Source organism: Phascolarctos cinereus, unplaced genomic scaffold (assembly GCF_003287225.1).
Source record: "Phascolarctos cinereus isolate Bilbo 61053 unplaced genomic scaffold, phaCin_HiC Scaffold_726;HRSCAF=1367, whole genome shotgun sequence".
NCBI lineage: Eukaryota > Metazoa > Chordata > Mammalia > Diprotodontia > Phascolarctidae > Phascolarctos > Phascolarctos cinereus.
The window spans coordinates 252094155-252109605 of record NW_027556098.1 but is presented as its reverse complement, the minus strand read 5'-3'; the positions used below and the strand labels follow the sequence as shown (position 1 = coordinate 252109605).

The 15451-nt window shown below is 40.3% G+C and overlaps 1 protein-coding gene across 3 annotated transcripts in view; it reads left to right on the top strand.

Moving 5' to 3' along the window:
• Nucleotides 1-15451, top strand: part of MTUS2 (microtubule associated scaffold protein 2) — a 667437-nt gene that overhangs the window by 606429 nt on the left and 45557 nt on the right. For all 3 annotated transcript variants that reach the window (XM_020997212.1, XM_020997218.2, XM_020997217.2), the window contains one exon: nt 5574-5788. In XM_020997212.1, coding sequence (XP_020852871.1) covers nt 5574-5788 — 215 coding nt within the window. The remainder of the gene's footprint in view (nt 1-5573; nt 5789-15451) is intronic.

Sequence of the window (15451 nt, the reverse complement as noted above, 5' to 3'; positions counted from 1 at the left end):
CCAGTACTCAGTGCTTTTCCAATTTGAAAGGATCTGCTATATAGCTTTTGCTCTATGGGGCCAGTTCCAAGCTACAGGGAGGCATTGGAGGACGACAGTTGTTATAAGTATACAAAGTCCTACCTTTTATAAGTGCTTTACAACTGGGAGTGGGGAGGGGTGGGGGACAGATGAGCATTTATTAAACACCTACTGTGTTCCTGGCAGTGGCAGCTAAGTAGTCCAGTGGTTAGAGCACTTTGCTTGGAATTGGGAACAATTTGGCTAAAACCTAGGGGTTGTCTATGAGAGCATTAAAAAGGGGGAAGGGCGGGCTCAGGTTCTTAGAATCTAGCCAATACGAGGGTCACAAATGTTCAGATTCCTTAAGACTCTGGCCAACATGACAAATCTTTAATAAACTTTGTCTTTGGCTGAAAAAAAAAAGTGGGGGGAAGTAATGCCAGACAGGGCAGCTAGGTGGCGCCATAGCGAATAAAGGGCTGAGCCTGCAGCCAGGAAGACTCATCTTCCTCACTTCAAACCCAGCCACAGACATTAACTGTGTGACCTTGGGCAAGTCACTTAACCCTGTTTGTCTCAGTTCTTCATCTGTAAAATGAGCTGAAGAAGAAAATGACAAACCACTCCAGTATCTTTGCCAAGAAAATCCCAAACGAGGTCAGGAAGAGTTGGACACAACTGAAATGACTGAATATACATAATGCACTTTATAAATATTATTTCATCTGATCCTCACAACAACCCTGAGAGGTAGATTCTATTAGCATACCCATTTTACAGTTGAGGAAACTGAGGTAGACAAAGGTTAAGTGGCTTGACCAGGGTCTTACAGCTTGTATAATCAGATCTTCCTGACTCCAGGCCCAGAACACTAGCCACTGTACCACCTATCATCTAGCTACTGCCTCTACCTACCCTGCCAAGTGAAGGTAATTGATGAACAGTTACAATGAGAGTTCAGTGATTTTCATTGATTCATTTAACAAACACTTGTTAAGCACCTCCTCTCTGTGAGATACTGTATTAGGCATCTCTTTTTTTTTTAATTAAATTTTATTTATTTATTTGGTTTTAGTTTTCAACATTCATTTCTATAAGATTTTGAGTTCTAAATTTTCTTCCCTTCCCTCCACTCCCCCATCCCCAAGATGGCATGGAACCTGATATAGGTTTTACATGTACAGTCATATTAAACATATTTCCACATTAATCATGTTGTAAAAAGAATTAGAATCAAAGGAAAAAAACACGAGAAAGAAGAAACAAAAAAAAAAGTGAAAATAGTACGCTTTAATCTTCATTCCATAGTTCTTTCTCTGGATGTGGATAGCATTTTCCATCATGAGTCTTTTGGAATTGTCTTAGGCCTTTCATTGCTGAGAAGATCTGAGTCCATCAAAGCTGGTCATTGTGCAACATGGCTATTACTGTGTATGATACTCTCCTGGTTCTGCTCACTTCACTCAGCATCAGTCCATACAAGTCTTTCCAGGTTTTTCTGAAGTCTATCTGCTCATTATTTCTTATAGCACAATAGTATTCCATTACACTTATGTACCACAACTTGTTCAGCCATTCCCCAATTGATGGGCATCCCCTCAATTTCTAGTTTTTGGCCACCACAAAAAAAAAAGCTGATATATTTTTGTACATGTGGGTCATTTTCCTATTTTTATTATCTCTTTGAGATATAGACCAGGAAGTGGTAATGCTGACTCAAAGGGTATGTGCACAGTTTTCTAGCCCTTTGGGCATAGTTCCAAATTGCTCTCCAGAATGGTTGGATCAGTTCACAACTCTGCCAACACTGCATTAGTGTTCTGGTTTTCCCACATCTTCTCCAACATTTATCATTTTCCTGTTTTGTCATGTTGGCCAATCTGGTAGGTGTGATGTGTTACCTCAGAGTTGTTTTGATTTGCATTTCTCTAATCAATAGTGATTTAGAGCATTTTTTCATATATATAATATATATATATATATATATATATATATATATATATTCATAGATAGCTTTAATAGGCATATCTTTTGATATCTTCTTTCAATGTACATGCATTATTTGTTATCAGCTCACATTTACTACTTAAAACTAGCTGGCAGTGTGATATTAACCTCTCTGGCTATCTACTCTAATAAAGGAGTTGGACTAGGTGATCGCTGAGGTTCCTTCCAGGTCTGATATTGGATGAGAACCACTTCTTAGACCCTGATTCCACTCTTGCTTTTCCAGATGTTATTGTGTGTATGGCAAAAGTTATATACTCTTACCCACTCCTAACCTACTCTAACCCGTAGAGTTCCCTGGCTTCTTATGGGAATGATTTTTATTGCCAGAATTTACACTGCCCTGGAATAGCACTAACCATTTTTCACCTGAATAAAAAAGAAGTAAGAATCCTGCTGCCTGATGCTCTTAAATTAATGTTCATTAATCTCTGTAGGAGAAATGTCCCAGTAGATGAATTTTTTAAAGTTTACTGGAGGCAAGAGAACATTTATTTCTTTGGGGACATCTTTATAGGAATCCCTTCTCTGACCCTAGCCTTTGTCCCCACATTGCTTTTATTACCCAGAATCTTCTGCAGTCTGATAGGCTGGAACCCCATCACAAACATATCTCAAATGAGAGATAATCATTTCTTTTAATATATAACAGCAATTGGAAATGTGGGAGGAGGATCACAGGAGCCCACAAACAGTGAATGATGGTCACCTCCTTCTCTAGTGAATCTCACACTTTCCCCAAGTCCCTCTAACCCTCCAGTTTCATAGTAGCGCTTCATGATTTAGACTGGCCTGAGAAAGGAAACAAACTTGTGTGCTAGCCAGAAGGGCAACCCCTCCCTCTCCTAGTATTCTGGTAAATCTAATCCAGTTGCTCATAAAGGCATCCAGCCTTGGGTCACTCCTCTGATCTCTTGGACTCATCTCAAAAGGGAAATGGACTTCAGGGTATCTCAAGGTACCCTCTCCCCAGTGGAATTGCCCTATACATATAACCCACAGTAATAGTCCAGGTCTTGTCCTCTGTCGTATCATGGCTTAGACTCCCATGTTGTTCTTCTAGCCTCAGGGGCCACATGCAAATATCTAGCCATCAAAGATAGACTATCTAACATAAAATAGAAAGATACATCCTCCATTAAAATCTTATTCCATTGCCTTTTCCTAATAGTAGATAAGATACTTGAAGGAGTTCTCTGATTTGTTTGACCCCAGAAGGCAAAACCATAACCAATGGATAATGTACGAAGAAGAAAATTTAGGGCTGATATCAGGAAAAACTCTCTAACCATTAGAGATTTCCAAAAGTTGCCTCGGAGAGGAACTGGGTTCTCTCTTGTCAGAGATCTTCTAATGAGGGATAGGTGAAAACAGTCAGGTATATAATAATAGGCATCTCTTCTATGCTGGACTTGAGGGTCACTGCGGTTGCTTCCAGCTCTCAAATCCTGTGATCTTGTGAGGGCAGAGATGGATGGTTTCATTTTAATCTTTGTACCCCTGGCACCTAGAATAGTGCCTTGCATGTAGTAGGTGCTTAATAAGTGCTTATTCAATTTATTGACTGTACTGTAGAAGTAGGTGCCACAGATGGTTACCCTGAAAGGCTGTGGCAGTAGAATGCTACCCTAGCAAGCTGGAAAGGCCAGCAATGAACTGACTGTATGCCATCCGAGGGCCAGCCTAGCTCTAAGTTGTGAAGGGCTCAACACCAGAGAGTAGACCACCAGGCATTGATACTTTTTGGCCACAATTACTCAGCCACTCCCTCTGCTGAGGCGTGGAGGGCTGGCAGTCTGACATCACTGTTACTCTCACTGATGAAACCGCAGATCCTTGAAGTATCTAAATAACTGTAGATTTACACATAGAGGAATTCACAGATGTAGGTCTTTGCCTATATGCTTTGTGTAGTTAATGCTCCAAAATCCTGGTGGTATAAACCAGTGTTATCAACCACAAATAGAAACGGGGGCCACTAAGTGGTACATAAGGATCTCTGTGAGCTGCATATTGACTTAGAAAACCACACATTAATGTTATCCTTGTTTAATTATTTTCTTTATTTTGTGAAATATTTCTCAATTCCATTTTAATCTGGTTTGGTGCATTCGGGAGTGTTGTGGGCCACATGCAGCCTTGGGACTACATGTCTGACACCTCTGGTATAAACAACATTGTGGTGGGGAAGGCACGTGGCAAACCACGAAGGCCATATATATAGTAAGAGGCAGTGTGGCATGGTGGTTGGAGAATACGCTTCACGGTCAGGAAGACCCAGTCCCAAGTTCTGCCCTCAACAAATACGGGCCGTGTCACCCTGTGCAAATCATTTCATCTCTCAATGCCCCCAGACACCTGGGGCTGGAAGGTGCAGAGGGGGTGGCAAACTACACTGGTAGAGGATACCTATGCTGATGAATCCCAGGTCTTGTCAAAAATAATAATAACCAGAATGCAAAGTAAAGTGCTTTGTTCACATTCTTGTTTTCAACGTTATATCCTAACAGGTATTAGAGTAAGAGGCTTTTAAGATGAAATGGTTCAATTATTTCCCCAGACTTCAGGGAAGTAAGAAACAAAAAATATAGCAAGCTAGGGGCAGGAGAGAAGATGGGAGAAGTACAGAAGGTATTGATAATTACTATATTCTATGATTCTATGATCATTATTCCACCTCATTTAAAAAAAATTTACTTGACACGAATTAGGGAATGGACCTCCACCAATATCGTGCATCCCCCAGGAAAAATATAGAGAGAGAAACTCGTTGCAGGGAGGAAAATGTCAATAAAGTGTTGACTCCTTGAGGGCAGAATTATCATTTTTGTCTCAGTAGCCCTGGTGCCTGGCACAGATGCCTAGCACATGGTAGGCTCTTAATAAATGTTTGTTGATTGATTTCTTCATTCGTCTTGGGTCCTGATTGCCTGAAAAGGGGTCTGGAATTCATTTCTGAGAAACATTTTTCATTTGGCTTTTTTAGTGAGGAGGGATTGAGGAGAGCCTTCTTCCTTCAGGTTAAGTCTTCCTCTTTGGGCATCTTCACGTGACCACCTAAATCTCCTTTATATACATACATACATACATGCATACATACATACATACATACATACATACATATATACACACTTATATACATATATACACACATACATTCACATACATATATATACACATATATCTATGTGTGTATGTATGTATATATAATATATAAAGCGCTCTGTGTTTGTGTGTGTATATATGTATATATATGTATGTATATATGTATATGTATATGTATATATGTATATGTATATATGTATATATGTATGTATGTATGTGTGTATATATGTATGTATATGTGTGTGTACAGATAGATAGATAGATAGATAGATAGATAGATAGATAGATAGATACATACATACATACATACATACATACATAGATACATAGATACATAGATACATAGATACATAGATAGATGATGATGGTCTCACTTATCCTGCAAATGCAGCTGGGACAAAGCTATGTCACAGTTTTCTATTCTCATTCAAAAAAATTCTGTTGTCCTTTCCCCACAGCCTTCAATACAGCAAAATGTGAGAAATTACAAAAAGAGAAAGAGGATCTGGAGAGAAGGTTTGAGGATGAGGTGAAGAGACTCCGTTGGCAGCAGCAGGCTGAACTCCAGGACCTGGAGGAAAGGTTGCAGCAACACTATGTGGGAGAAGTGAAATGCTTACAGGAGGAACACCGGATGCAGCTAATGAGGCTCAAGTGTCAGCACCAGGAGCAGGTCAGCACTTTGAAACAGCGGGAGACTCTTTCTTGAATTGTTGGCAAGGCGTAAATAGGAGGGACTGGAGTCAGGAGGACCCATCTTCCTGAGTTCAAATGTGGCCTCAGACACTTGCTAGCTGTGTGACCCTGGGAAAGTCACTTAACCCCATTTGCCTCAATTTCCTCTCTGTAAAATGAAGAGGAGAAGGAAATGGCAAACCACTCCAGTATCTTTGCCAAGAAAATAATGGGGTCATGAAGAGTTGGATACAACTGAAAATGACTGAACAGCCACAAAAACATAGCCTTAACAAGGCCTCGTGCGTTTGTTCATTGAGTGAGCAAGCATTTAATTAAGAGCCTTGCCATTTCATAGAGACACTGTGTTGGATTCCAGGAGGGCACAAAGGAAATAGAGGTTACTTTTTGCTATTATTAGAGAGATAAAGGGACCAATGTTGTTTAAAAAAAAGAGAGAGAGAGTGTTCTGAGACAGCTTTAGGGGACATCCAGATGTAGCAGTCAGGAAAAGGAAGAGAAACCAACAGAAGAGTCTGAGAGGGAGCAGAGCAGGTCAGAGAATCAGGAAAGTACTGTATCATCAATACCAAGGGAGGAAAGAGTATCAAGGAGGGATTGGTCAGCAGTAGACAGTTTTGAAGTCGGAAGACCTAGGTTTGAGTTCTGGCTCTCCCACTTATTTCCTATGTAGCTTTTGTTGGGTTTGTTTTTTTTTTTTTAATTTGAATGGGAATTAATCTCACTGGCTTTCTGATGAGAGGACATGCATTAAATCATACAAGATGAAAAAGTGTGGGTGGGTTGTGATTACCATCATTGGAAAGAATGTCTAAAGTGATACACTTAAAATCCAGTGGAAAATTGGAGCATTTACATCTTTTTAAAATTCTGTTTCTCTCGAGTCATATATAAGAGATTCTTATGGGCAGCAATCTGCTGGCTGTATGCAAATAAGCATGTGGTGCCAGGTATATAGCTTGTATATTTATATATTTCCTTTTTCTGTTCTATATCCATATGCTTTATGGATCATAGAATCACAGAATTTCAGCATTGGAAGGGACCTCAGGACCCATCCATTCCATCCCACACCTAGCCAAGAATGTTGGCTACCCAACAAGTGGTCATCCAGTCTTTTCTAGTAAGGGGAAAGCCAGTGCCTCCTGAAGAAACCCATCATGCTTTGGAATAACTCCAAACATCAGTTAGTTTTTCCTTTGAGCAAGCTCAAATTTATTTCTCTGAATCTTAAATCCATAATCTATGGTTGCTGTGATTTGGATAATATTTAACTTCTGCATTATAAAAACCATTTCTAAGCAAAATTATGAACCAGCAGTCTATAGGCTGGTATCTTTGATGTGTTCGTGTTCATATCATCTTTCTTATCTCTTTGCTAAGCCAGAATCTCTAACGGGCAATGGTTTCTGTGTACCTGAACCTGTTAAAAAATAATAGATCTAAGAAATCCTATATATTTCATACTTTTAACTAATTCAGATTGGCCATCTTCCCAATTTGTCCAACTTTGTGTGATTTTTACTGAATATGCCTTAGCAATCAGCACCTAAGTGGCACAGTGGATGGAGTACTAGCCCTGGAATCAGGAAGACTTGAAATCAATCCTGCCTCAGCCACTTAATAGCTGTGTGACCCTGAAAGAGTCACTTCACCTCAGTCTTCGTCAATTCCCTCATCTGTAAAATGGGAATAATGATAGCACCTACCTCTCAAGGTTGCTGTGAAGATCAAATGAGATATTTGTAAAGCACTTTTCAAACCTTCAGAAGCTATGTAAATGCTAGCTATTATGATTATTATTTATTTATTTCCATTTGTAGAATAGAGTAAATTCAACCAAGTAATTAACTCTTCCACTGATTCCCATTTCCAGAAATAGAAGACAGATCTAAAAGAAAACTATACTAAAGGGTCATGCTGTATTGAAATTGCTCTCTACACACTCACCAGTAACCTCTTATTTACCAAATCTGATGGCCTTTGCTTGATTTCCGACCTCCCTGACCTTTACAATCATAGATGTAGAGTTAGAAGGGACATTAGAGGCCCAGAGACAGTAAGCGACTTGCCTAAGGTCACACAGAGATTATTACTTTTATCCTTTGTGCCAATTTATGCCCCCTGGGGCCAAGCAGAACAAGTGTCATCCCTCTTCCAGAGGACAGCCCTTTAAATGTTTGAAAAGAGCTCTCATATTTCTTCTAAATCTTCACTTCCCTCTCCAGATCACCCTATTCTGAACTCTCTCTAGTTTATCAATGCCCTTCTTAAAATATGATGCCCAGAACCGAACACATTGCCCCAAATGTGCTCAGTCTGGACAGGGGCACTATGGGATTGATCACATCCTTAATCCTGGAAACTTTGCTTCCCTTAATGCGGCCTAAGATCTTGCCAGTTTTTTGACTGCCATGTTGTGCCACGCTGACTCATTTAATAATAGCTGAAATTTAAATAATGTTTTAAGATTTCTAAGTCAGTTTCACAGACGTGGTCTTATTTGATGCTCAGTACAACACTGTGAGGTAGATATTTCACGAATTGTTATCCCCATTTTACAGATGAGGAACTGAGGTTCAGAGGGGTTCGGTCACACAGCTAGTCAGTTTAAGAGGCAGGACTAGGCCTCAAGTGTTCTTGACTCCAAGCCCAGTTCTCTTTCCACTGTTCTCTTCCCTTCTTTTCCCTTCTTTATGAGATAAAGGACATTTGCCCTTCTTTAATGCAGAAGTGCCAATATTACAATTCACTAAACTCCAAATTTTTTTTCAAATGACATTCTGTTTTCCCATACCTTCCCCATTTTGTACTTGTAAGGTGATGTTTTTTATCCCCTACAGCCTTTATAGTGATTACTATCACATTTCATCTTATCCTATTTGGTCCAGCATTCTAGCTTATTAAGATCTTTTTATATCCTGATTCCTTCACCCAGCGTGTTAGCTATTCTTCCTTAATTTGTATCATCTATGAATGTGATAAACACGTCACCCATCTATTTATCAAAGATAAAATTGTTAAACTGCACAAGGCCAAGCACAGATTCCTTCTAAACTCTAAACTTGCATTCAAGATAACACAAAACCATTAATGACTATTCTTAGAGTCTGGTCATTCATTGGGTTAGAAATCCACCTAATTGTATTATCATCTACCCCGCCTCTCTCCATATAAAATGTGTAAAGTGGCAAATAGTAAGCACTTAATAAATGCTCATTTACTTCCTTTCCCTATCTTGTCCCTAAGAATACATGACTTTTTCAAACACTTTGCTAAATGATCATCTAATTAAATGATATCTATAACATTCCTCTGATCAGCCATTCTCTCAATTCTGTCAAAAAAGAAAATGAAATGAATCTATTAGGACTTATTTTTTATAAAGTTCTATTGGTTCCTTGTGATTACTGCTTCCTTTTCAAGATGTTCACTAACCATCCCTTTAATGTGTTCTAGAATTTTACCAAAAATTGAATTCAGTCTTACTGGTTTGAAGATTCCATTCTCTTTACCCTTTTTTTTTTTTTTTGAAAATCATGACATTTGCCCTCCTTTATTTCTATGGCACTTCTCTCATTTTCCGTGATCTTTCAAAGATCACTGACAGTTGACTTTAAGGTAAGAGCATCTACTTGACATTCAGCCAATGACTGATCTTCAGAAGTGGTTATCTAATTTATATGGATTTATTAGGCCCCTCAATTCTTCTCTTGCTGACTGAATTATTAACCATATCACTGCCCCTCAGAACTTCCAGCAGGAGCGTGAGTGGGAAAGGAAAAAGATGATGAAACTCAAATCAGTCAGATTCCCTATTTGTGTGATTTTTCACTTACGTATCCATTAACAATTAGCAGTTAGGTGGCATGGTGAATAGGGCACTGGGCTTAGAGTCAGGAAGACCTGAATTCAGATCCAGCCTCAGATACTTACGAGTTGTGTGACCTGGGCAAGTCACATAACCTCTGTCTGCCTCAGTTTCCTCAGCTGTAAAATGGGGATAATAATAGCACCTATCTCCCAGGATTGTTGTGAGAATCAAATGAGATACATGAAAAAGCACTTAGCATGGTGCCTGGGACACAGTAGGTACTATATAAAGGCTTATTTTTCTTCCCTTTCTCTTCCTACCACGTCTGCTAAAAGATCTGATAGGAAAAGATTGGAACGAATGGCTGAAGTGAAACTTTGGATTTCAGTGATCCGTGCCATGATGCCCAAATTGCCGTTACCATGTGACCCCTGTCATGCTATCATGGATGACAACGAATTTTTGGTATTGACTTTATACGTAATGACGTTGCTATTCTTCAGGAACTTTCAAGAGCTAATTAGTCTGTCTGTTTTCTATTCACTTTCTTTTCCGGTGATCGGCAATGGGAGTGCTGTGGTGCTGTTTCAGGTGGTATTTTCTAAAGCTAAGTATTTGCTTTAATTAGAAATATTCTTATTAAGTTAGGATGACCCCCAGCTTTAGTAGAAGATTTTACCCACAAGATAACTCCAAGTGCCTTACTTTCTGATTTTGCCAGTCCATTAACCTTTTATAAAATTAGCATAAATTGAGCTATATTTAAAGGAGAAAAAAAACCTCTCTTTCCAAGGTCAGAGTAATAGATGGAGTCTATCAAGAAGGGGGCATTTCATCTCACCTCCTCAGTCTTGGAGGAAGCCTGGAAGGGCGTCTCTCTGAGGAGAGCCTCTGCTGCTGGGCTCTTTACATGAGTCTGAATCTGTGATACTTTGCAACAAAGCAGTGGTTATTGTATGTGTTTATCCAAGTCAGCTTTCACACCCTCTAAAACTACTCCTTAGCACAAACATCCTTTTTTGAGCTACTGAAAACACATTTTCAAGTAAACTTTTCCCATTTTGTCTCATTATCTAACTTTTTTAGGCTATCCTTCTATGACACTCCTCATTGCTCACCTTTCCCTGGGGGCAGCCTTTGGGCATTCACTAGATCTTAATAAGCCAGCCCACTGAAAACCCAGCATTCAGTGCTAAGAAAGACCTGCCTATCTGTCACAGGTTGGAAATGTCTGATCCCATACTCTTCTAAAAGAGTCTTTTAGTGTTTTCCTTTTTTGAAGACCCTACATCCCTAACCTAGATCTATCATCATAGCCTCTTTGGGAGTATGTGCAGGTAGGGCCTACCTACACCCAGAGCCTAACACTGTATCACTAGGCCCTGAGAAGCTATCCCATGTCTCTGTTACCAACTAAAATTCAGCCTTCTACAGGAAGACTCTACCAGATCCTCTTAATTCCAGCATCTTCTTTCACTTATTTCCTATTTATCCTGCATAACACTTGTTTGTTCTTTCTTTACTCATTTTTGCTTATTTTCTTCCCCATTAGATTATGAGTTCCTTGAGGGTAGGAACTGTCTTTTACCCCTTTTTATATCCCAGTGCTTAGCACAGTGCCTGGCACCTACTAGGCACCTAATAAATGCTTTTTGACTGACTGCTACGTCCAACTTCACTGGCATTTTTGGCACTGCTCAATGGAGGTCAAGTAGTTGGGTAGCCATTATGCTACTGTTTTCCTGGAGTTCCTGACTGTTTCCTTTGCTCACTAGATCTTAGTATATAGCCAGTTCTAAGAGAATGAATCCCTCAACCTGGACAGAGGTCCTCTCTGCCTAACTGACAAGATTGGCTTTGAATGGATAGAGGGTATTACGTTGTGTCTCCAGTCACGTTGCATTGACAAAACAATCAGTCAATCAGCAAACATTTATTATGCCCCTATTGTGCAACAGAACCCATGCGAGATGGTAAGGTTGCAAAGACAAAAATGAAACTACGTCTATTGGGAGAAACAACTTGAACACAAATAAATGTATGCAAAATATCTACACAGTAAATATAAGGTAATTTCAGAGGGGAGGTATGAAGTAGTTGGGAGACAGGACATACCTCACATAAGAGATGTATGTAGAAGGAACCAGACTTCTGCTGTCATCAGAGAGAATGAAATCTAGAAGGTCACCAGTATATGGCAAGTGAAGCCGTGCCATCCACAGAGATTCACTCCTTTAAACTGGCAATAAGAAGGCAATGGGATTCTAAGGTACCTGTTTTCTAGGCTGTGGTGGGACAGGCATGACACAACACCAAGGTGTGCTACGGTATAATGAACCATTCTTGGTAGAACTGATGCATCCTTGGGAACAGTAGCCTGGTTGTCATGGCAGGGGCAGAAAAAGAGGGGAAAAAAAACCTACCTGCGTGTCTAGGAAGGAGACGTAGGAAGATGTTGCAGGAGAGCGTGGGAGCCATTTCTATGAATTTGCCTCCCCACCACTTGTTTCATCTGATACAGGCAGTTTTCTTTGACTGAAGAAAATGAGAATTTAATCTGATTTGGGTTCCTTTCACAAGTTAAGCAGTGACAGTGTAGAGCCCCCATTTCTTCATGCTAAATGTAAATCTTCTCTAAATGAATTAGCCAAAGCTTCTGATAACAGATCCGAGATAATTCTGCAGAGGGCTTAATGAAATTAACCCAGCATTCCTTTACTTACGTCTGGGGACTGCTACCCTGTTGTCACTCTGTCCTATAATTCAGCACCACTGTGCGTCAGACAGCTGTGGGAGCAGAATGGCATCGTTGGGAATAGCTGGTTTGTTCTCTGAAATAAGGATATGTGCCATCCCTTATTAAATAGGATACTCATCGTGACAGTAAAGACATGTTCTCACCTCTTTAAGCCAAAAGAGAGACTATTAGCAGCCAGATCTAGTTTATGAGTGCCATCAGGAGCAATTACTCAGTGGGTCCATAGGAGACTAAAAGTGAAAAAAGGGGTATGAAGGCAGCCAGGTCTGCCATAGACTGGTAATAGAAAAGAGTGATTAGTATCTGATTTTTGTTTTGTGGTCTGAGGTTCATAAGATAAGCTTGTGTTTGTGATGTATTAAGCCTTAATCACCGAATGGGCGCTGCCTCAGTCAAACTGAGACCTGGTAGAGACTTTACCTGCAAAAGGCCAAGGTCTCCCACTGCATTGGGGCCATCTCCAGGCGTCCTGATCTATATCTGGCCCCTGGACCCAGATGGCTCCAGAGGAGAAGGTGAGGCTGGTGCCTTTGCACAGCCTGGCATCACTTAAATCCAGTTCACTTGGATGTCATGGCATCACCTCCCTGATGTCATGCTCCAACTCACAATGTAGCTCTTGAGCTCTGAACTTGGATCTAAAGACCTAGTTTGATTCCAGCTGTTACTAAGATTCCCTTAGTAACTACATGGTTCTAGGCAAGTCACAGCTTCTCTGGGCCTCACTTTCCCTCACCTATCAAATGGAGGTAATAATTGTACTCCTGATCATACACATTTGTGAGGAAGAGAGTTTATGTGACATTTTGCCCCTTTTCCACTTTGTTATAATGCAGACGATCTTGCAGTATTGCCCTTGTGGTTCCCCATTACGTTACTAATACATATAGCAGTGTTACTGTAGGGAGAATTACCCCGATGACATTATTTCAATTCACGGTATGTTTTTGTGTAACCAATTAATGACATCAGCACAGAGTGCTTATTTATCTTACCATCTTTTCAAGAAGAACTGAGGTTACAAGACCTGGGTCTGAGTTATCTCCTGGTCTTATATTAGTTCCTCCCTCCCTCTCTCTTTCTCTCTCCCTTTCTCCCTCCCTTCCTCTCTTTTTCTTTTTTCCTCTCTCTCACATGTACACGTGCGCGCACACACAACACACACACACACACACACACACATTTCGAAAGAAAAGCCATCATTTTCTAACTTTGTTAAGAAATGCTCCCCAAAGAGGGGGGATGGACCAATAAAGCAAGTCAAGGATAGTGTAGTGAGTCTGGCACACTGATCTTTTCTCTGGAACTCGGTGGGTAATGACTCTTTAATGCCCCCAAAGGTCTATGAACTTCTAAATTGCTGAACGGTAATAGGAGTTATACTCTAGTTTTAGCTCAAGCACTCCCATTAGCTTCAGTCAAAATCATTCAGCCGAGACAGTGGACAATTAGTCATCTTTCTAGTTAAAGAGCCCAGCAGCATTGCAGTGAATCGACATTTCATGAATAATAATTCCTCAGAGTATTTGTGGATATATGGGACCATCAAACCATACTCCGTATTTTCGTAGTGGTATTCTATCGCCGTGCAGTCAAAGGCACACCACACAGCAATTCAGGAGTATAACCAACAAGTCTTAATAAGTATCACCAACCAGTGGATATGGACCACCAAGGGACTATGGGGTCATTTTTCAAAATGGTGCCTTGTCAGGATCTCATTCTGGCTCTATGCCTGCGGCCTCCTCACCCTGGAATATCCAACCATCCCTGTGGCTTTCTCAGCCTGAAACATTGCTCTCTAAAGCCCTGCCCTTCTCCCGTCGGTGAATTCTTCCTGGGGCCACTCATTTGGAAAGGGACCCAAGCTGGCCTTCATTCTCCTCCCCTCCCTGTTCCTGCCTTCTGAACTTAAAAACCATGGCCCCAACTGGGTACATTTATTCCCCACACCATACCCCCACTTTTCAGATCTCCTCTGTGAGTTGTATTCTACCATTATCATGTGAAGGAAGGGACCATCTTTTTGCTTATATTTATATCCTCAGTTCTTAGCACAGTGTTTGGCATGTAGAGGTGCTTAATAAACGCATGTTTCCTTCCCTTCTTCCTTCTATAGCTTAACTTTTCTGTTCATCCCTTCTCCCTCACAGCTTAATATATAGAGAATATAAGAAACTGAATGTTGTAGTGGGAAATGATGAATGATTTTGCATTGTGCCACATGGTCTGTTTGCCTCCAAATAATTTGTGGGCTGTTGTAGGTTGCAGAATTAACTGATGTCAGTAAAAAAGCAGAAGAAAAACATATTTCAGTTTTCTGCTAGTGATTCATTTCTGTGCTGATCTGAGGTGGCTTGGAGATGGTAATCCTGGAAAAATACAACAACCTCAGACAAGACTTGGGATGATTAAATACTACCACATTCAACATTTCTGAAGAGTGGAAGAGAGATGTTCATAGCTTTGGGCCTCAAAGAAAATATTGCTTAATTAAGAATGTTCAGTAAACAAGAGTGAATCATTGCAGGTATCTGTCCTGCAATGTTTGTAAAGCTCAGCTAACAGTAAATAGCATGTTATATTGTGGACTTTGACTGTTAATGTCCCTGCCTGGATAGGTGAGGTTCTCATCCATGTCATTTTTGTTGTTTCGTTTTTTCAGTCATGTCCAGCTCTTTGTGAGCCCATTTGGGGTTTTCTTGGCAAAGATGCTGGAGTGGTTTGCCATTTCATTCTCTAGCTCATTTTGTAGATACAGAAACTGAGGCACACAGGGTTAAGTGACATGCCCAGAGTCACACAGCTAGGTGTCTGAGGGCAGATTTGAACTCAAGAAGATGAGTTTTCTTGGCTCCAGGACCAGCACTCCATTGTACCACCTAGCTGCCCCATGTCACTTAGCAAAGGAGAATTCAGGTAAACTCTCCCCACAAAGTATAGTACCCTGAGAAAATCATTCTGCTTCAATATGCATATATATATGTACGTGTATATATGGACATATCTGTATATGCATATATGTGTTGATTAACATATTCCTATGAAACATGTATAGGAAGAATATG